Raw genomic sequence first — 22,439 nt, 5'->3', positions numbered from 1 at the left:
TGAATTTAGTCTCAACATCTGCTAAACTTGTCGATGGCCATTATTGTATTGGACTACCTTTAAAGCAAAGGGAGATATGCATGCCTGACAACAGAAGTGTTGCCGAACAACGCACACTGAACTTGAAGAAAAGATTCAATAGAGATCCTTCTTTTCATTCTGAATACACCAAGTTCGTGTCTGACATGATATCTAAAGGTTACGCTGAGAAGGTACCGGACGATGTCTTGGAACGCAGTGACGGAGGAAAGTGGTATCTACCACACCACGGGGTTTTTCATCCACAAAAGAAAAAACTCAGAGTGGTGTTCGACTGTGGAGTGACGTTTCGAGGGGTTTCACTGAACTCTCAGCTCTTACAGGGGCCAGACCTGACCAGTTCTTTGATTGGAGTCTTGGCCAGATTCCGTAAGGAACCGGTTGTCATCGCTGCTGACATAGAAGCAATGTTTCACCAGGTGAAAGTACCAACTGAAGATCGTGACTTGTTACGATTCCTCTGGTGGCCAGATGGAGACTACTGTCGGAACATGGTGGAATACAGAATGACCGTACACCTATTTGGAGCAACTTCCTCGCCCAGCTGCGCAAACTTTTCCGTTAGGAAATGTGCTGAGGACAACGTCAACCAGTTCACTGCTCAGGCCATAAATACCATCATGAACAACTTTTACGTTGATGACTGCCTGACGTCAGCAGCTACAGAGGAAGATGCAATAGCACTGTATCATGAACTACGAGCAATCTGTTTCAAGGGAGGCTTTCTACTTACCAAGTGGATGAGTAACAGTCGTCAAGTCTTGGCTGTCATACCTGAAACGGAGAGAGCAAAGGAAGTGAAGAACCTTGATTTAGATCATGACGATCTGCCTGTGGAAAGAGTGTTAGGAGTACAATGGTGCGTACAATCGGACGTCTTCAAGTTTAAAATCCTCTTGAAAAACCGACCTCTCACAAGAAGGGGAATTCTTTCTGCAGTCAGTTCAGTGTATGACCCCCTAGGAATGTTGGCACCGGTAGTCTTGACTGCAAAGAAGATCCTGCAAAATTTGTGTAGGAAAAAGATTGGTTGGGATGATGCAATTCCAGATTCCATTGCACAGGAATGGATGAGTTGGATTCAAGATCTTCATATGTTGGAAGATTTCCAGGTTGACCGATGCTTCAAACCCACCAGCTTTGGAACAGTAACATCAGCTCAACTGCATCATTTCGCTGATGCTTGTGAAGACGGTTATGGGACTGTTACTTACCTTGTACTGCATGACAACCATGGTCAGGTACACTGTGCTTTTGTGATGGGGAAAGCAAGAGTGGCTCCGTTAAAACCAGCTACTATCCCTAGAATGGAGTTGACTGCTGCTACCATGGCAAGCAGAATGGACACACTATTGAGAAAAGAGCTGCAGATGGAACTAGCAGACTCTGTATTTTGGACCGACAGCACATCTGTGCTCAAATACATCAACAACAAGACTGCAAGATTTCGAACGTTTGTGGCAAACAGAGTTGCTGCAATCGTCAAAGTCTCACATGCACCACAGTGGAGATATGTGAACTCTGTTAACAACCCAGCAGACATGGCTTCACGAGGCTTGACAGTGAAATCCTTTCTGAAGAAAACCATATGGGTGTCAGGTCCTCAGTTTCTTCTTCGTCCCAAGGAAGAATGGCCTCAGAATCCTGACTGCTTGGAAGAAATCTCAGCCAAGGACTCTGAAGTCAGGAGCATAACTGTAAATGCTGCTCAGATAACATCTGAAGAAGTGGATGCAACAACTCGCTTCATCCATTACTTCTCATCCTGGACTTGTTTGAAGAAGGCCGCAGCTTGGATGCTCAGACTTAAAGGACTGCTTCTCAACCGTAGCAGAAAGAAGAAACAAGCAAGCAATGTCACTGCTCAGCTTCAGAAAGATAACATCCATCAGAGAACTCTGAGATCTGCACAGAAGGAGACAAGAAATCTTGAGACCTACCATGGTCTCACTGTTGAAGAACTGGCTACCGCTGAGATGGAGATAATCTGCTTTTGCCAGAAGAAGAGATTTGCAGATGAAATCTCAAGTTTGAAAAATGGAATGAATGTCAAGAGGACTAGTCACATTCATAAACTCAATCCCATTCTGGACAATGATGTATTGAGAGTGGGCGGCCGACTTAGCAGGGCTGCAATGCCAGAAGAAACGAAACATCCTGTCATATTGGCCAAAGAGTTTCACGTTTCAGAACTAATTCTTCGGCATATCCATGAACAGGTGGGACATGGTGGTCGCAACCACATGTTATCCAAACTACGCCAGAAATATTGGATTCCTGGTGCTACTGTTGCGATCAGAGGAATCATGTCAAAATGTGTTGTTTGCCGCCGCACAAATGCTATACCTGGACAACAGCAGATGGCAGACCTGCCTCTGGACAGAATCTCTCCTGATGAACCTCCATTCACGTATGTTGGAGTCGATTATTTTGGACCCTTTGGAGTGAAACGTGGCAGGAGTATTGTGAAACGCTATGGTGTCATATTCACATGTTTGGCTATAAGAGCGATTCACATTGAAGTGGCATCATCACTTGAAACAGACTCGTTCATCAATGCCCTTCGCCGTTTTACAGCCAGACGTGGTCAAGTGAAAGAACTGAGATCTGATAATGGGACCAATTTTGTGGGAGCTCAACGTGAGTTGAAGGAGGCGATTCAAAGTTGGAATCAAGCCCAAATTCACAATGCAATGCTCCAGAAAGGAATCAATTGGATCTTCAATCCCCCTGCTGGCTCACACCATGGAGGTGTTTGGGAAAGACTGATTCGATCGGTGAGAAAGGTGCTCAATTCCACACTTAATGTGCAAAATCTTGATGAGGAAAGTCTGCACACCATTCTATGTGAAGTTGAAGCTATCCTCAATAGCCGACCGATCACCAAGGCTTCTACAGATCCCAATGACCTTGAAGCACTTACCCCGAACCACCTTCTGCTTCTGAAGACTGCACCTTCCATGCCACCAGGACAGTTTCAGAAGGAAGACATATATGCTCGCCGCAGGTGGAGGCAAGTTCAATATATGTCGGATTTATTTTGGAAAAGATGGGTCAAAGAATATCTTCCCCAGTTACAGGAAAGACAAAAATGGTCTAACATCAGACGCAACTTCACACCAGGAGACCTCGTGATCATAGTGGATGACTCAGCGCCTCGGAACTCCTGGCTAACTGGGAAAATTGTGGAGACCATTCTGGACAGAAGAGGACTCGTACGTCAAGTTCGAATTAAGACGAAGACCGGCTTTTTGAACAGACCCATCACCAAAATCTGCTTGCTACAGGAGACGGAAGATAATTGAAAATTGACTTTGAAATTCACCTTTTTACCCCTTGCCCTTGACACTGACCTTTGCCCCTTTTTTGCCCCTTGAAACACTATACTGATTCACTACACTCACTACACTATACACTGTTCTTGAAGAAAGAAGAAAGAAGACTTTGCGTAAAAAAAATCGCTTTCGTATTGCTTTGAATGCCACTTACGATTGTGTAATTATCATTTGTTGCATAATAATTAGGGGCCGGTATTGTAGGGGCCAAAATGTATATTTTGCTTGTTATCTTATTTTTGTTAGTTTTTTCCCACGCTTTGGTTTGATGTCCCACTTCCCACAGTAATCGACTGATTAGCTCCTGCTGTGTGTCTGTTCATTACCTTTTAGTTTATTTCAGGTGTGTGTCTCAGGCTGCTGGGTTTTCAGTGAGAGAATGGGGGTGAGCTAGGCTCAATATTTTCTGTTGACCGTTTTGCTTTATACGTTTAGGGCGTTTAGCCTACATTTCATTAATCTAATTTTCAGTAACATTTTTTGGACCATATTATTTTGTATGAATAAATCACCTTAACTGCAATAAGTTTTCTGGTTTTGCTTGGAAACGCGTCACACAGTTCCTGCCGAAGCTCAGCCTCATAGCACCACTTCTAAATGGTTTTTGAATATTGGGAAGAAGTAGTTGCTACAATAACTATTGTCACAGTTTTTACAGTGGAAAGGTTTTTCTCCAGTGTGGACACGCTGGTGTGTCTTCAGGAGAGATGAACGACTGAAACTCTTGTCACAATATTTACAGTGGAAAGGTTTTAAATTTACATTATGGACAAGCTGGTGTCTCTTCAGACTATATGAAGCGCTATAACTATTGTTACACTGTGTGCAATGGAAAGGTTTTACCGGAGTGTGGCTATGCTGGCGCGTTTTCAGGTGACCAGACTCACTGAAACTCTTGTCACAATATTTACTGAGAAAAGGTTTTTCTTCACCTGGTTGAGTTAAAGTCTTGGCAAACTGGTGATGACTGTAAGAACTCCGTTCATCAGTGTTTACTTGTTGCTGGCTGGTTGTAGAGCTGGTGATTTGCTGACAGGCTGATGAGGTGATCTGTCTATTCCTCAGAGTCTGGGATCTCACCTCTGAGTGAGTGAGAGAGAGAGAGAGAGAGAGAGAGAGAGAGAGAGAGAGAGAGAGAGAGAGAGAGAGAGAGAGAGAGAGAGAGAGATTAGAACCGTTGAGTACAGGATACAACTTGAAAGCTTCCATCATCAAACAACTTCATCACTAAGGAGAACTATGGCTTCCTTGTTAATATTTCTGATTCAATTGTCTTTTTATCTTCATCTTTTATTCCCCAATTTAGTCATTATACCAACTCCCAGTTTTCCCCAGTTCTGTCCCTGTGTTTAACACTGACTGACCTCCACTGGTCTCCTCCCAATCATCACTGTCTTCAGTGACTTCTGAAGTCGAGCTTGAATCTGACACTGAACAGTGTGAAGAGATGTATTCATCGTTAACTTCACTTTTCACTGCTAGAAATGTCAACATTGACCCATTAGGCTCCTCTGGTTTTTGAAGTAGCTCTTCCTCTTCAAGCTCTTCCTCTTTGATGTGTGGAGGCTGTGGTTCCTCCTGGAGCAGACTGGGGCTCCTCTCCTCTTCAGGAGAAACCTCCTCTTTACAAACATCCATTTGCAGGATGTCTAGGAGCAGAAAAATAATAAACATGATAGTGAATACTGGATTCCTAAAATGTACACCTATTTTTCTATCGTCCATGTTCCCTGTACAAAGTGAGCTATCAACTACTTTGATTGACCAAATATTTACTAACTACAGGTTACTACAGGTGAAAAATCATGTTTTAGCTAAATATAATTTGAACTGTAATTTGAATTCAAATATTTAGTTTCTTCACCAAACTCTGATTTGGGAGTAAATTAGGCTGTAGGCCAAGCCGTATAGAACAGGGGTCACCTGTACGTACAGTATGTATGTATTTCCCCTCAAAAATAAACCAATCACAGCTCATTCCTTTACCTGCATGACATCATGAAACAGAAACGGTTCAGGTTCTGTGAGTCTTTGAATCTGTCTGTCTATGTGTTTGGGGTGAACTTGACAAACCGCTGTACAGATCAGCGCCACATGTCTGCACAATGCCAGTAGGCCAAGGAAGTATTTTTCACATCTAATAGAATTACTTAAACCCTCTATACTTAGTGAACTAAACCTATATTGTTCCACCCAGAAAGTGGATGCTAGAGTTCAAGTGGTTGAACCTTAAATCAAGAAGCTGAGAAAAAGCCTGTCAAAGCTCTAAAGTTATATGCTGCATTTTTGTCTTTTCTTTTTCACATTGATTCTCACATTAGAGGATTTGCTTTTGGATGTTAAAAAAGTTTTTTTAATAGATATTGTAATGGCTATACATTTCGGGAAATTATCATTGTCAAGATATTTTGTGGCATGATTATTGTATAGTGAAAATAAGACATTGTGGCAACCCTTCAACACAGGGGTTCCCAAACTGTGGTGCACGCACCCCTTGTGGTGCGTGAGCGCCCACCAGGGGGTGCGTTACCTGAAAAGCCTAATGGCGGTTCTATGGTGTGATTTTACTTAACTTTTTTTTTTTTCAAATGGGGATTTTCACTGTGTGTAAATCATAAAATTGAAGAAACCTTTTTATTTAAAACGTACGTTTTACTAATATATATATTTTTTAAAAGTATCATGTACCCAAAATGCACTTGACTTCCTGCCAAAAGTTCACAGACGCGTGACTCCTACGCGCGCGACCGGGACCCGGCACGGCAGCGTAACATAATGTAAACATGCAGAACTGGCTAAAAACAGGGAAACTGTCAGGTGGACGTGGTGAATCTAAAGTTAATGAAAGTAATGAAAGTAATGAAAGTAATGAAAGCGGACAGGAGGAAGAGGCGAGAGAAGCGGAGAGCAGCGTTGTAGTGGAGACAGAGAGTGATGATGACCATGACACGGGGGAAACTGAAAAGGGGGTGTGTGGGGCACAGAAACAACAGCCAGGCCCTCCAACAAGAAAACGGGGTAAAAGAGACAACGAGACTGGGCAAAAGACTGGAATAAGAAAAAGGAAATATGATGAAAATTATCTGTGTCTGGGCTTCACTTGGATTGGTGATGTGGATCACCCAGAACCCCAGTGTGTGATGTGCAGTGACGTCCTCTCTAACAGCAGCATGAAGCCTTCATATCTACATCGCCACTTAACCACTAAGCATGCCGACGTAACTAAAGAACCCCTTGCATTTTTCAAATCAAAATTGGCGGAGTTGAAAGACAGACAAAATAAACTGCAGTTTCATTCAGGTGGTGGCTCTACCAAAAAGGCACTAAAGGCTTCTTATCTGGCAAGTTACAGAATTGCTAAAAAAGGGCTACCTCACACACTTGTGGAAGACGTGTGCCTGCCAGTTGCCAAAGATATGGTTGAATGTATGATTGGAGAGAAAGAAGCAAAAAGATTGGACATGATCCCCGTGTCCAACAACACTGTGTCAAGACGCATCGATACGATGTCCGAAAACATCCTGGCTACGTTAGTCAGTCGCGTGAAAAACAGTGAGTTTTATTCTCTCCAAGTAGATGAGTCCACATGTGGCAAATCTGGCTAATCTGTTGGTGTACGTTCGTTACCTATTTGAAGGAACGGTGAAGGAGGATTTTTTGTTCTGTCGGCATCTTGTTACCCGAACAACAGGAGAAGAAACCTTTAATTTGATGAATGCCTTTAGCTTATAGCTCACATCAGGAAAGTCTGTCCATCCGTTGTGTGGTCACACTGCAGTGTTCACAGGGAGGCCCTCGCTGCAAAAAACATGCCAGCTGATCTACTTTCAGTCCTCCATGATTCTGTGAAACTAGTTAATTTCATCAAAGCTCGTCCGCTAAATTCAAGGCTGTTTACTGTGTTGTGCAATGAAATGGGAAGTGAACATAAAGCATTGCTTTTGCACACTGAGGTGCGCTGGTTGTCGCGAGGCAAAGTATTGACAAGGCTCTTTGAACTGCGACATGAACTTCAACAATATCATTATTGCAGCGCTGGTTTTAATATATTAATTTTAAATAGAATCGCAGGTAAAACATGATTCCACATAACAGAGAAAACAACACAAACCCAAGCAAAAGCAATTGAAACTAGACGCATCGCAATTCTGGGAAATTGCAAAGTGTGGTTGCGCCGACGCCGGTCGCCGATCGCGGCCCCTCCCACTAAAGAAACAGGCCCCTCCCACAAATGTAGCGGGCCGATGACATCGTCATGTCACTCCTGAGATCACTTGCTTTTCTTTTTGAGAGAACTGAATCCCCCAAAAATCATGTTTTTGTGTCAAACGGTTACATTTTGCGCATTTGTGGCGCCCCCTATGGGTCAAAGTGGAAATGCTTTTGGGGATTTGTTGAGTAAACCATCCTCGACATGTGATTCAAATTTGGGATTGACTGGACGTTTCGTTCGCGTTTTTAGGCATTTTTTGTAAAACGGGCCCCTCCCGTTAACTTTGGAATCCAATTACGGCCGAAAGGTATAGACTATCAAAATTCCGCTTGAATGTGTTTATCGCATGGGTCCATAGATCATGTGTACCGATTTCTGTGAGATTTGGACAAAATCTGTAGGAGGAGGAGCTAAAAGTGTGTTTTGAAGAAAATTCAAAATGGCGGAAAATCTATCCAGACGGAAATGGGTGTGGCGTATGGGGAGTTGCGTCGTGACCCAAGGAATCCAGGGGAAAATATTTTTTTATTCTACGACCTACGGTTCAAGAGTTATAGGCCAAAAGGTAAAGTGGGCTGTTATAGCGCCACCATGTGGCCGACTGGTGTGATTCTTTTTTAAATAATTTTGCAATAAACTATTAACCTCCCCTCCAAGTCTTGCAACTGTAGCCCTTACGGTTTCCGAGAAAAGAATACTTGAATGGGAGTTTTTGCAATTCCCATTAAAGTGGATGGGGAAATTTAATGCACTAACAAATCAATATCAATTAAACTTTGTAACCAATCTCTTAGCAAAGTACAAGCACACTATTCCCGGTGAAGCCGGTCATTATGACATATGCCACGAAATTGGGAAAAATAAACTGTGGGAGGAGTAGCGAATGATAACTGAGTGCCGTGGTTAGTGAGCCCGCCTAGGGAGCCACTGGTGGACTGGTGGAAATGCGCGCTGCGTGCGTCGCGACGTGTGTGTGTGTGTGTGTGTGTGTGTGTGTGTGTGTGTGTGCGCACGCGCATATGATCAGAGAGAGAGAGTGAGTGAGTACATTTTTATACCAATACTTTTGTACCTTTTACTGAAATACATTTTGAATTTACTTTTACTTGTAAGGGAGTATTTCTACATTGCAGTATTGATACTTTTACTTAAGTAGTAAAACGTGTGAATACTTTTTCCACCACTGGTTATGAACAGAACTCCCACTGACTTAGCCCTAGAATGTCTGTGATCTTACATACATTTCAAGTATTCCAAATACACAGTCATAGATCTCTCTCGGTCCCCCACTGTGTAGTGCCCATCTGCGCGGCCATAAAAGTGCTCTAAACTCCGTCTGTACTCACCCAATAATTAATTCCTAAGACGTGTAGTCATATTTTGTCCTCTAGTTTCATATCCATGTGAAAGTTCTGCCAGAAAACGTGTGTTTAGTCAAATATCTCCACTTATTCACGAGCTGCACACGGACGAGTTCTGTGCGACGCGAGGGGCCAGGAATGATTGCAGCACTGAATATACGTAACTTCCTTTAGGACGCACAAATGTTTGGGACACACAATTGACAGGTGATGATTCATTACCCCGCACCAATAACAAGCACCTGTCAATTGTGTGTCCCAAACATTTGTGCGTCCTAAAGGAAGTTACGTATATTCAGTGCTGCAATCATTCCTGGCCCCTCGCGTCGCACAGAACTCGTCCGTGTGCAGCTCGTGAATAAGTGGAGATATTTGACTAAACACACGTTTTCTGGCAGAACTTTCACATGGATATGAAACTAGAGGACAAAATATGACTACACGTCTTAGGAATTAATTATTGGGTGAGTACAGACGGAGTTTAGAGCACTTTTATGGCCGCGCAGATGGGCACTACACAGTGGGGGACCGAGAGAGATCTATGACTGTGTATTTGGAATACTTGAAATGTATGTAAGATCACAGACATTCTAGGGCTACCACTGACTATATTGGCTTGAGGTGGCTAAAGTGGCCAACGTGAAATCGCGCAAAGACACCCGACTTCTTAATGTTTTGAGGCCAAAAATAATAATAAATGTATTTAAAAACCAAGAAAAAACAGAATAAAATAATAAGACATTAATAAATAACCGAATTAAAACCGCGCTTCGCACTTCAACTGACAAGCTGCGCGTCCTACGCATAACTCTATGGTCCTACGTTACTGCCTCTGATTGGCGAGCTCCTATGCTTGCATGACAATCACAACGCGGGGAGGCGGGACATGGGGAGTGGAGCAGAGTGTGAGAGAGGAGCTTAAGTTTTACTAAATTATTAAAAATGTTAAACGGCATCGCCGATCCGTGCGGATTAATGCATAATTGGCGCGCTACTATTGCTCTTGTGGGTACCTTTGAGAAATCTCTGCAACTTCTAAGCGACGAGCTATTAGCCCGAGACCAGACAGTGGTACCCGCGACTACGAGAGAGAGAGAGAGAGTGACAAGGGACCCTGGATACCGCCTTCCCAAATATAAAAAAGGTAAACAGGGTCCCGAAAGGGGCTACTCTAGACTGTACTTGAAGCTAGTTTAGCATTAGGATTAGTCCACAGAACAAACAGTCTTTGAACTTCGTGTGGAAATTCCTCTCGTTTTCCCAACTTTACACAGACTGTCACAGAAAGACAATCTCAGACACAAGTTACACAAAGGTTTGTTCACTGCTAACTTATAATATAACACACACTTTCTCTGTATCACGTTCACTCAGTCTCTGCTGTTTGTTCGTCTCTCTCGTTCACAACAGCAGACGTGGCACATGATGGATGTTTCAACCCGGATGAGAGAGGACCAGGGCCTCATCTCGGAGCTACATAGCGGAGGGAGATGTTCTAAATGGGGCTATTTATATTAGAAACCTGAACGTTTGCACCTCATTGCTTAAAAGGAGATTAAGTTAACCATTATTACATTGATAATAGTTAAATTAACAACACATGTAGCAAATGCATGTGTATCAGTTTTGAGTACTGGTTGTTGTGTTTCATGATCACATGAATTATAATTTAGCAGCAAGTAACATATTTATATTCCATATTGAGTCAATAAATACAAAATGAAACGCATCATGAATGAGTTGATCTTTACCTGCCGTGTTTCAGTGGTTGAGCTGCTAACAAACGTCCTCCTGCTGCTTAACGACGACACGTTTTACTTTTCTTTGTATTTTACTTTTATATAAATCTATATTTTAAAGTGTCAACAACAGTAAGTCAACACACCATGTTGTTTTCACTACTGCATTGTGGGTATGTTCTTCTTCTGACGACTACTTTGTCCAGACGCCATTTGGCGTGTTGCTGCCCCCTACTGTTGGTCTCGGGTACTGTCCATTGTCCATACAGTAACCCCTTATTTTTAACTCTATGACAGATTGACAGTAACAGTACTAGCTGACCTTCCACACCTGTAGAGAACATCCACTTAGGAGTGCAACAGTTAATCCAATTAATAAATGTAATGTATTATTAAAAACAAATTGATAATCAATAATTTAATACATTTATCAATCCCTATTTTGGGGATGTCATTATTTGCAAAAGAAAAAGAACAAACTTCCAGAGCTTAAAGAATAGTGAAGAGACGATCTACAAGCTCACAACATGTCACTATGCGATAATGAGCTTGTAGATCAGCTACTTTCAATAGTCTTGCACGACACTGTTGTGTAGCATAGTATAAAATAAGGCTAAAGTAATTGATTGATTCATTGATATACACAAGTATAAAATATATTCTTGATTTTGGATGAATCTGGAAAGTAATATAATATAGAATAATCGTGAAGAAAGTCATGGCTAGTTGCAGCCCTACACCCATCACAGCTTTCATCAGTGCACATTGATGCTGATGCTGCACAGGTCTGATCACGTCTCATAGAAATGCAGTGGTGGAAAAAGTACTCAAATTCTTTACTTAAAGGGATATTTCACTTTAAAAAAACTTTTGGTCATTTTATCATCTACTCAGGCCTTTCTGAGCCCCCAGACAGTTTTTAAGTTGCTCGATTCAGTATTTATATATTTGATTTGGGCAGGGTGAGTCACCAGAACCAAGGACGGGTGTTTTTGATGAATCTAACATGGTTAAAATGGAGTTTGAAGTTACAATGGGTTTGTATAGGAAGGGGGCGTGTCTGATAAAATGGATATCAAATGTCTAAATACTGAAACGAGCAACTTAAAAACTGTCTGGGGGGCTCACAAAGGCCTGAGTAGACGATAAAATGACCAAAAGTTTTTTTGAAAGTGAAATATCCCTTTAAGTAAAAGTACCAATACTGCAAAATAAAAATACTCTGTTACAAGTAAAAGTCCAGAATTCAAAATTTACTTGAGTAAAAGTACAAAAGTACTGGCATCAAAATGTACTTGAAGTACCAAAAGTAAAAGTACTAAAATATTTGAAAATAGCAGATCTACAAGCTCACAACGCGTCGCGAAGTGACGCGTTGTGAGCTTGTAGATCGGCTATTTTCAAATAGCCTAGGAATACACTAGGGCTAAAGTGGTTAATGTATGTTTTATAATATCATAATTTATATCTGAAAAGTAACTAGTAACTAAAGTTCTCAAATAATTGTAGTGGAGTAAAAGTAAATATTTTAGTAAAATATTTGCCTCTGAGATGTAGTGGAGTAGAAGTAAAAGTATTGGAAATTGGAAATACTCAAGTAAAGTACAAATACCTCAAAATTGTACTTAAGTACAGTACTTGAGTAAATATACTCAGTTACTTTCCACCACTGTAGAAATGCAGGATACAACATATACCAACATACCACGTTACATGATAAATATTTGTAAAAAAAAAAGATTCAAACTGTATGGTATATTCAGACTGTGACACAGTAAGAACAAAACAAGTTATTTCGTAGCAGAAATATTGTTTATATGAATCATTGTATGGAGAAGAAAATAATGGAATGCACGTTCCAGACAGTTCAGAGTTTGGTTATTGTACCAGAATGTTCTGGGAAACAGGAAAACAGTTCTGTATAAGATTGATGTAAAGGATGAATTGCACTGGTTCAGACTGACCTAAAATGGTGTAACTGATCATGAGATTTCATATTATGTGCCAAGAGGTAGGGCCATAAGAAAGTATAAAAATGTACCCCCAATCCTATTTTATCAGTCCTGGCTGCAGACATGGCCGTTTATCTGTGGACTCCACACTCCAGGATTGGGATCCTAAATAAACTCAAACTTAAAACATACAGCCTGTGCCTTCCTCTTGTATTACTTGTTCTGTGTTCTTTTCTTCCCTATTCTCTTCCTGTAACTGCAAACATTGAGATCCCACCCACTCTTTTATATTTGTAATCGTGTGATGTGACTATAAAAGGTGATTCTGATTCCTGCCTCCAGGCAAATGGAGTAATTAAGACATCATAGCTCATGTTTAATCTAATAAACCATCAGACTTAAAGTATAATTATACATCTTGCACAGCACTGTGAACTACCGTGTGTGTGTGCGTGCGTGCGTGCGTGCGTGCGTGCGTGCGTGCGTGCGTGCACGCACTATGGTGCTTTTTGCATAGGCAGAATTAGCAATCATATCACACTCTAATAACGTAATACAGCTTATTAGTGATAATTTAGCTATTCCCATGAGTGTAATAAGGGTTAGGGTGTCATAATTCATTAAATCAGTAAATTCAGTAAAATAATTAAAATAGTGCCTTTTATGGGCATGTAATAAAACAGCAAAATTACATTAAACCATAACATCAAAACTGTAAAATTCTAGGAAAGCAAAATGCTATACCATATCTAATGTACTGTATATGGTTTATACCTTGGGTCTGACAAACACCCTAGGACGGTAATTTTTGGGGGTTCTTTTGGTAATATTTGATCCTCCCAGTAATAGTCCATGAGCCAGACAACATTTCATTATCAAATGAGTGGGCAAAAACATACCTATATGAAATTGTTTATAGGGTCAATATAAGTAAATTAATATATGATAACCTTTCCACAGGAGCAGCTTTTTCATATTTATCACACATCTTGTTATTTATTTTCACCATACAAACATGATTGGTGAATAGAATGAAAAAAATAGTTTTCTGAAATTGTATATTTAAATATGCAAATTGGGCAATATATACAGTAGGAAGATATGCCCGAATTTGCATAACTTTCCAGAATCAACATTGGACCATTGGACAGTCAACATTCTTATTTCATTTTGTTTAAGGTTTTTAACGAGGGAACATTCAATATCTATATGTATCACTCCATAAATACGAAAATACTGTGAGCAGGCATTAAAAAAAAAACAAATTCTATTTTTTGTTGTTTTGTTTTACCTTTCTATACACCTCAAGTCAAATTTAACTAATGAGTTTGTTTTATATGAAGTTTGACCAAATGATCAGATGTCAGATGAGTTAGTTAGGTGGAAATGTACATGGAAAGTGGGGACCCAGAAGGCAGACGGAGGCTGTTGTATTGGTGAACATTTCAGTTTTACTTTTCAAAACAATATAGAGACAGATACAACGGGGGAGTGTATGACAAGGCCAAGGGAGGGATATGGCAGGGATTCAGGGTTCAAGGTTCAGGGGTTCTGGGACACATCAGGGGCCAGGCACAGCAAATTCAGTCAAGTGAAGTCAGTCAAGTCTGCCTCTGTGATAATCAGGTCCTCTTTTTTCTATAGACATTAGGAACATGTTGGTTCTCAGCACATACTTTCAAATTGGGGATATTTGCAAGACTTATTTTCTAATTATTCGATTTGTGCGCAAAATCTTGCATAAAAAGCCATTTAAGCATATATGGAAGTATTTAATACGTAAAATAACTTTTCCAATCAAAAAACAAATTACAAACCAAAGTCCCCATACTTGAATTGTGCATAAAAGTGTGCTCATAGGTCTCTACACAATAATGGCTCTACAGTTGATCATATATTTGTTGTTACAATTTGCGTGTGATAATTTAGGGGTCCACATATTCAATGCATGATAACTACCACTAAGCTACTAGTCTGCAATGGTTATCATGCCAAACTGTGAAGTAGATATGTACAGCAAGTACAAAAAAAAGAAAAAAAATCACACATAGCTTTGCCCACCCATTTGATAAGCATGGCTCAATTTTAGGGCCCTGGCTCATCTATAACATTAACATAATAGTGTTTCTGACTGTATCTCTATAGTTACAACCACATGTTACCACTCAAATTAAAGCTTAGAATGGTGAGCAGTTTTCTATAGCCATTAGGAACATGTTGGTTGTCAGCACACACTTTCAAAATGGGGATATTTACTAGCCTTATTTTTTAATTATTATCTTTGTGTACGAAATCTTGGATTAAAAGGCCATTTAAGCATATATGGAAGTTTAATATCATAATGTACTCACCAGTGCCAGCGTTTTATTGTTGTTTTTTTCATGTCGCCACAGACCTCGCTAAATCCGTTCAAATTGCGCGTTCATTTGGTTCTAAACACACAGGGGATCTGTGTGAAACGAGCAGTGAAGACCGCTTCGATTTGCGATCCGCCATCTTGAAGCTACAGCGGTGAATGCTAAACAGCGATCAGCGATGAGAAAAACAACAACCGAGATAATCGACTTTTAGGTTTCACTTTAGACAGGAAGCGGATGGGATCGGCAAAACCGGATCCCGGATAATTCCGTTTCCGGTGGTGCTACAATGAAATGTGTCGTACCGGAAGTGAAACCAAGACCAGGAGACCTGGTTCTGCCAGACCCAGAATGAAGTCCTAGTATGTAACACACCTACAAACCACTTTATAACTGAAGTTCATGATGTCATGAATAGTTCGTGACGAAAGGGGACGTCACAAACTTTTTTTGGGCTGGGGCCGGAGGACAAATGAACCATGCCCATGTATGGACGAAACAGGTACAAATCCTCATGTAAGCCCGACCCCTTGGGTCTGGCAAAAAGTGCAATGTGAACTTAAAAAAAAAAAAAAAAAAAAGACCACTTCGCGTAGGTCTACGCGATTGGCACGTGGCGGCTTTAAATAGGTTCGCGTAGATCTACGCGATTGGCAGTCAATGTGTTAAAAGGCCATTTAAGCATATATGGAAGTTTTGAAGTAAAATAACCATTCCAATCAATTCCCCATACTTGAATTATGCAGAAAGTGGGTTCATAGGTCTCTACACAAAATAAGGTTCAAAAGTTGTGACAATATAGGGGTCCACATAATCAATGCATGATAACTACCACTAAGCTGCTACTCTGCAATAGTTATCATGCCAAACTGTAAACTAGAGATGTACAACAAGTCAAAAAAATCAAACCTGGATTTGCCCACCCATTTGATAATCATGGCTCAATTTTGGGGATCTGGCTCATGGACTATAAGCTCATTTGTAGTGGAAAGTTTTTTCACTTGTTGTGAATACGCCGGTGTCTTTTTAAGTAACCTGAGTGATTGAAACTTCTTTTCCAGCGTGGACACGCTGGTGTGCCTTCAGATTACTTGATGTCCACAAATTCTTGTCACAATGTTTACACTGGAAAGACTTTTCTCCAGTGTGGATAAGCTTATGTGTCTCCAGAGTACTTGACAGACTGAAACTCTTATCACAATATTTACAATGGAAAGGTTTTTCTCCAGTGTGGACATGCTGGTGTGTCTTCAGGGAAGCTGACTGACTGAAACTCTTTTCACAATCTTTACAGTGGAAAGGTTTTTCTCCAGTGTGGACACGCTGGTGTGTCTTCAGGTTGCCTGACAGACTGAAACTCTTGTCACAATGTTTACAGTGGAAAGGTGTTTCTCCAGTGTGGACACGCTGGTGTGTCTTCAGGTTGCCTGACAGACTGAAACTCTTGTCACACAGTTTACACTGGAAAGGTTTTTCTCCAGTGTGGACACCTCCACTGGTCTCCCCCCAATCATCACTGTCTTCAGTGACTTCAGTGTCAGATTCAACTTCAGAACAGTGTGAAGAGATGTCTTCATCAACTTCACTTTTCACTGCTAGTAATGTCAGCATTGACCCATCAGGCTCCTCTGGTCTTTGAAGTAGCTCCTCCTGTTCCTCTTTAATGTATGGAGGCTCTGGTTCCTCTTGGTGCAGACTGGGGCAGACTGGGGCTCCTCTCCTGTCTAGGAGCAGAAAAATAACATGACAGTGAATACTGGATTCTTAAAATGTAAATGCATTTTTCTATCTTCGATGTTAGAACAAAATGAGTACAAAATGAGCGATCACCTAGATTGACCAAATAGTTACTAAGAACAGGTCATTACAGTTTTTTCTGGAAACTTAAGTTCTGACAAATCAGACTTCAACGTTATAGCAAAAATACGTATTTTTAAACATTAGCTGAATTGATATATCCTAATACATTTAAGGGAACCTCTGTCCTGAAAACCTCTCTGTTTTGCCCGTTCTCCTCAGTGGCTGGAGCAATTGATCTGCATTTGCACACAGGCATTAACCATTACCATATGCACCAAATAACGTCCAGTTTTTCACTTTCCCAAAATGTAAGCTGTTTATTAGCGTTTTTATGGAAACATTACTCATACCAATTCAAATATCTCCACTATCCAACTATAAAGTACAATGTTATATACATTGTTGGTTAATATTGGATAAATGTTTAGTAGACCAATCACAGCTCATGCCACAAAGTGCATGATGTCACAAAACAGAAGCATCTCCAGCCATGAAAGCTTGACAGTGAAAGTTTGGTCGTCGTTTAAAATCTATGTAAACTGATTTTTTATGACGTGGCTCTGTTACATCTAGAAATAGGTCTATGAGTGTGTGAATCTGTCTATATGTCTGTGGGTCCAGGGCTAATTTCATAAACCGCTGTATCGATCAGTACCACGTTTTTTTTAAAGTATTTTTTCACATCCAATATAATGTGATGCAATATATGGTCATGTTTCAGTTTTGTACAGATTATTGAAGTGCAGCTTTTAAGTGATGTGAAATCTGAAAATGGTTGAATGTTTTTAACCACTTAATCACTTGTAAAATGTGCAAGTTACTTTTTAACAGCAGACTTCAATTAGGAATTATAACTTTTTCACGTCAATTTGCCCAGCAACAAAATATTGTTTTGCAGTCTTGAATGATGTGGTTATATTATGAATATAATGTAAGTCTCTCTCTGACAGAACATGTTGCCTCTTAAAGGTAAGTAGAATAATGAATTCCACAGCTCAGCTCAGTTAAACTCAGTCTTGTTTTTTAGGAAAAAACATCTTATATTCAATATATTCTATATTTGATTTGTGCAAATGAAAAAGTAAAAAAAAATGCTTATGTTTTCTTTTTTCAGGCAAACACTCCTCTCTCCAAGTTACACAATAGTCTTATTGTATAAACACACAAACCCAAATGCACACTGCATAGACCATAAAGGTTAAAGCCAGAAAATTTGTAATCATTTTGAACCAAAACACAAAGTTTCAGGCCTGCCCTGGTTGCTCAAAGCTCTACCTGGGTTGTCCTCTTTGGCCCCTTTTCCACCAAAAATAACCTTGGTTTTAGAACTGGTTCCTTTCTATATTCTTGGAACCTTGGTGCTTTCAGCAACACAGTTTTAAACAGAACCATGGTAATTGAACCATGGCTGAATGGATAGAGAGCCCGCCTGGGAAGCAGGAAGTCCTCAGCTGCCCTAGGTTCGATTCCAGGCCTGTTCAACAATGTGTCGAATATGACCAGTTGAAGTGTCCATTTCATGGGGGAAATTCAATCATCTTTTTTTTATGTGATGATTTTTCGCTTGCTTTTGCCGCTGTTAATATCGCATCTGCATCTTCCAACCCGTAGGATAGTGACATACCCACTTTGGTTTCCAGTTCAGGGCAAGAAAAAAATTATTTTTTGGTTCCAGTTCCGAACCAACTTTTAGGATTCTGAACCAATTTATTTTCAGTGGAAACTCTGAACTGGTTAAAAAAAAAGGCGGTAAAAAAGAACGGAACCGGTTCAACCCCGGTGGTAAAGGGGCCGGTGTGTCTTCAGATTGAAAACGGCAGACTGTCCCACAAGACTGTAATTGAAGCTGGCTTAGCAGCTGTTTTCTGAGCCTTTCCACTGTTCAACCGCCCCAAGTTCTCCCACACAACTATCCTTCTCCGTTCTCTGCACTGGCTCCCCGTTAGCGGCTCGCATTCAGTTTAAAACCCTGGTGCTAGCCTATAGGGCAGTGAAAGGAACAGCTCCTTCTTACCTCCGGGCTATGGTCGATGCCTACACCCCTGCCCGACCACTTCGGTCTGCCACCTCGGGGCGACTGATTGCCTCGTCACTCAAGGGTCCTTCTGGTCGATCGACACGGTCACAACTTTTTTCTGTTCTGGCCCCACAGTGGTGGAATGAACTTCCCACTGATGTCAGGACAGCAGAGTCACTGCCCATCTTTCGCCGCAGGCTGAAAACCCACCTCTTCAGGAAACACTACCCTTCCTCTTTGCCTGGCCTACTTGTTGTTAACTAGTTGTACGAACTCTTGTTTTATTTTTGTACTGTTTTATTGGATCTTGTTTAGTCGATATACTTATTTGTTTTAGCTCGTGCTCATTTGATTTTGCTATTTTGTCTCATCTGTTTAAGAAAGTAGGTAGCTGATATATTGCACTTTTACCTTAGCGCTAGGTATACTCTTGGTTGCTTGTTTTTGCAGGAAATGCACTTAAGACTTCTGGTGATTAGTAGTTTTGTTCCCTACCTATGTTGAATGCACTTATTGTAAGTCGCTTTGGATAAAAGCGTCTGCTAAATGACTGTAATGTAATGTAATGTAATGTAATGTAATGTAATGTAAAGGTTCTACTCCAGTGTGGATACGCTCGTGTGTCTTCAGATTAAATGACCCACTGAAACTCTTGCTACAATGTTTACAGTGGAAAGGCTTTTCTCCAGTGTGGACATGCTGGTGTGACTTCAGATTACTTGACCGGCTGAATCTCTTGTCACAATGTTCACACTGGAAAGATTTTTCTCCAGTGTGGACAAGCTGGTGCCTCTTCAGAGCAGTTGACCCACTGAAGCTCTTGTAACAATGTTTACACTGGTATGGTTTTTCTTCATCGTGGACATGGTGGTGTCTCCTCAGGTTACCGGAGCTACTAAAACTCTTGTCTCAAATTTAGCAGAAGAAAGGTTTTTCCCCATTGTGTACAAGCTGGTGTCTTTTCAGAGAAGTTGACCTAGTGAAACTCTTGTTACACTGTTTACAGTGGAAAGGTTTGTCTTTAGTGTCAATACACTGGTGTGTCTTCAGGGGACCTGACTCACTGAAATTCTTGTCACACCGTTCACCATCACTGCCTTCAGTGGTCTCCTCCCAATCATCACTGTCTTCAGTGACTTCAGTGTCGGATTCAAGTTCAACTTCAGAGCAGTGTGAAGCGATGTCTTCATCATCATCTCCACAATCATCATCTTCACTTTTCACTCCTAGCAATGTTAACATTGACGCATCAGTAATATAGAGGACAATAACTAACTCTGAACCCTTTCTAGAACAGGGTTCGTCTGTAGTATCTAGCATCTACACCCATGAAAGCTTTTATATGTCTGGTGAAATTTGGGTCATAGTTTAAAATCTATGTAAACTCATCTTTACAGTGTGGCTCTGAGGAGGCAAGACGTCTAGAAATGGGTCTGTGTGAGTCTGTGAATCTGTCTGTCTATATGTCCGGGGCTAACCTCACAAACCGTTTTACGGATCAGTGACAAATTTCTTCCTGCATGCTGCCAGTAGGCGAAGGAAGTATTTTTCATATCTGATGTTTTGTCCCCCCACATTTGATAGAATTTGCCACAAGTCACGGTCATTTGTTTTCTCCAGATTATCAAAGTGCAGACTATAATCTGTCAAATGTCCTGTTTTTTCCCCCATAAAATTATAATGTTCTTCTATTGCTACATAATATTCCAATTTTAATGTTCTGATTATGGAATACATTATTTGATGTGGAAACGGTGACCATTATGCTGTTATTTTGCCAAGCTTTATGGGGCCATTTTATGTTTAAATGAATTCATATTATTTTATGTAAAATATATATTTTTTAAATCGGCCATGCGAGGGGGGGGTGCAGACTGAAGGGTTCATGACCTAATAATTTACCAATTAAGCACTGGTCAAAACGCTTCAAGGTTCAAGTTGTTAAACGTCAAAATCAAGAAGCTGAGAAAAAGCCTGTCATAGATCTGTGTTATCTCACACAGATCACACTCACAGACACATGTCTCACCTACTAGAGAGCCACGCCATAAAAATACATTAAATTTTTTTGGCTTGCTTGGTTACTGTAAGCAACTACACACGTAGCCAGTAACAGAACGGTCATTGTGGAGAGAGGCAAGCATGCAGTCAATACACAACAACGATTGCGCAACACGATGGGAACAGTGGGGTGCTAGACCAGCGCCGATCTGGGAAAGACCAGCGGTCGGCGAGTTCGACAAGTCGATTGTTAAATCAACTTGCTGACCCCCCTTCCGGTGCTTATGGTGTGTGCACCACAAGACAACACAACCAATGTGTTTAATCATCGGGATATTATCATGATATATTGTGTGATGGTTATTGCATAGTAAAAATGTTATATCGCGACAGCTGTACAATAGAACAGAACTAATTAAAGAAAGAGAGAGAACATTAAACGTACTGAGGTGTGGGTGGTCTTCAGGTTCCTGTTTAATAGAGATAGCCCTGGCTGAGTCTGGAGAGTTCATCTTCACCTGCAGTCTGGACTCCAAACACTGGTCTGAAATGAAGGAATGAAATAAGGACTTTAGGGTTCCATGGTTCTATACTTCCCCTAAAATATGATCATTGGGCATTATTAATATATAAGGAGGAAGAATGTTTTGAATTATTACGATCCTGTCATTGCACAATTCTGTACCCTATCGGTACATGAATCGAACTTTGCTGAGTCAGCTCTAGTGGACTTCGCAACATTCGGCACGGCAACTCGACGGTGCCTCTCGTTGCTCAAAGTCCACTAGAGACTAGTGCTGCACGATTAATCGAAAAAAGATCGTGATCTCGATTCAGACACCTATGCAATCTCGATTTTAAATTATGACAATTTTTTTTTCAATTATTATTATTTATTTTTTTTGCTTAATATTTTTATATTTACAAGAGAATTGTGTGAGAATCGTGTGAGAATCGTGATCTCAATTCTTATGGAGGAAAATCGTGATTCACATTTGAGCAAGAATCGTGCAGCACTACTAGAGACGGCGTGCCGCCGTCGTTGTAACTGTTTTTTGCCTAACTACTTCCAAACTTATCATTAGGGGCTGTAGTCTGTTCTCACCAAGTGGGCCGAGTGGTCGGCTTCGCAGACTTACATAGGACCAAAGATTGTCTATGTCATTAGAATGCCTTATTCTTCAAGAAAAAACAATTACAATAGTGCCAAACCTCAAATAAAATATTTATGTCAACATATAAAAAAGAAAATATAGGCCGGGCCTATGTTAAAACGATGCGTGTTTGCCGTTTCTGTCAAATTGTGATGTAACAAACTTGAAGTATACACGCTATAAAATTTGAAGAAATGAGGAGAAAACCTTTGGCAATTATAATAACAGCAAAAAGGTGAGTTTGGAGCTAAGCTGTCAATTTGCAGCCTGTGAACAAGACAGGGAAACTATGTTCAATGCCATGCATTACCTGGATGGTCATTCTAGGCCTGACACACTACAGCATGATAAATGTTTAGTTGGTAAGGATCAATGTCTGGTGCATGAAGACATGGAGGTGGAGCTCTAACTTCACTTGACAATCACATTAACATTACTGTGGACAGAGTAAAGATCCTACTTGTTTACAAG

At 40.6% G+C, this 22,439-nt stretch overlaps 2 protein-coding genes across 2 annotated transcripts in view; one reads left to right on the top strand and one right to left on the bottom strand.

Moving 5' to 3' along the window:
* gemin5 (gem (nuclear organelle) associated protein 5) overlaps positions 1-22,439 on the top strand; it is an 851,612-nt gene that overhangs the window by 332,789 nt on the left and 496,384 nt on the right. The gene's annotated exons all lie outside the window — the stretch shown is intronic.
* Positions 10,215-22,439, bottom strand: part of LOC308090882 (uncharacterized protein) — a gene marked incomplete at both ends in the record, with an annotated part of 44,150 nt that continues 31,925 nt past the window's right edge. The window contains 2 exons of the mRNA XM_080436156.1: positions 10,215-10,223; positions 11,010-11,018. Of these exons, the coding sequence (XP_080292282.1) occupies positions 10,215-10,223; positions 11,010-11,018 (18 nt within the window). The remainder of the gene's footprint in view (positions 10,224-11,009; positions 11,019-22,439) is intronic.

This window comes from Gymnoscopelus braueri (assembly GCF_963280865.1).
Source record: "Gymnoscopelus braueri genome assembly, chromosome: 8".
In the NCBI taxonomy this organism is placed as follows: Eukaryota; Metazoa; Chordata; class Actinopteri; order Myctophiformes; family Myctophidae; genus Gymnoscopelus; species Gymnoscopelus braueri.
The sequence above is the reverse complement of the archived record's forward strand: the minus strand, read 5'-3'. Positions and strand labels throughout refer to the sequence as shown.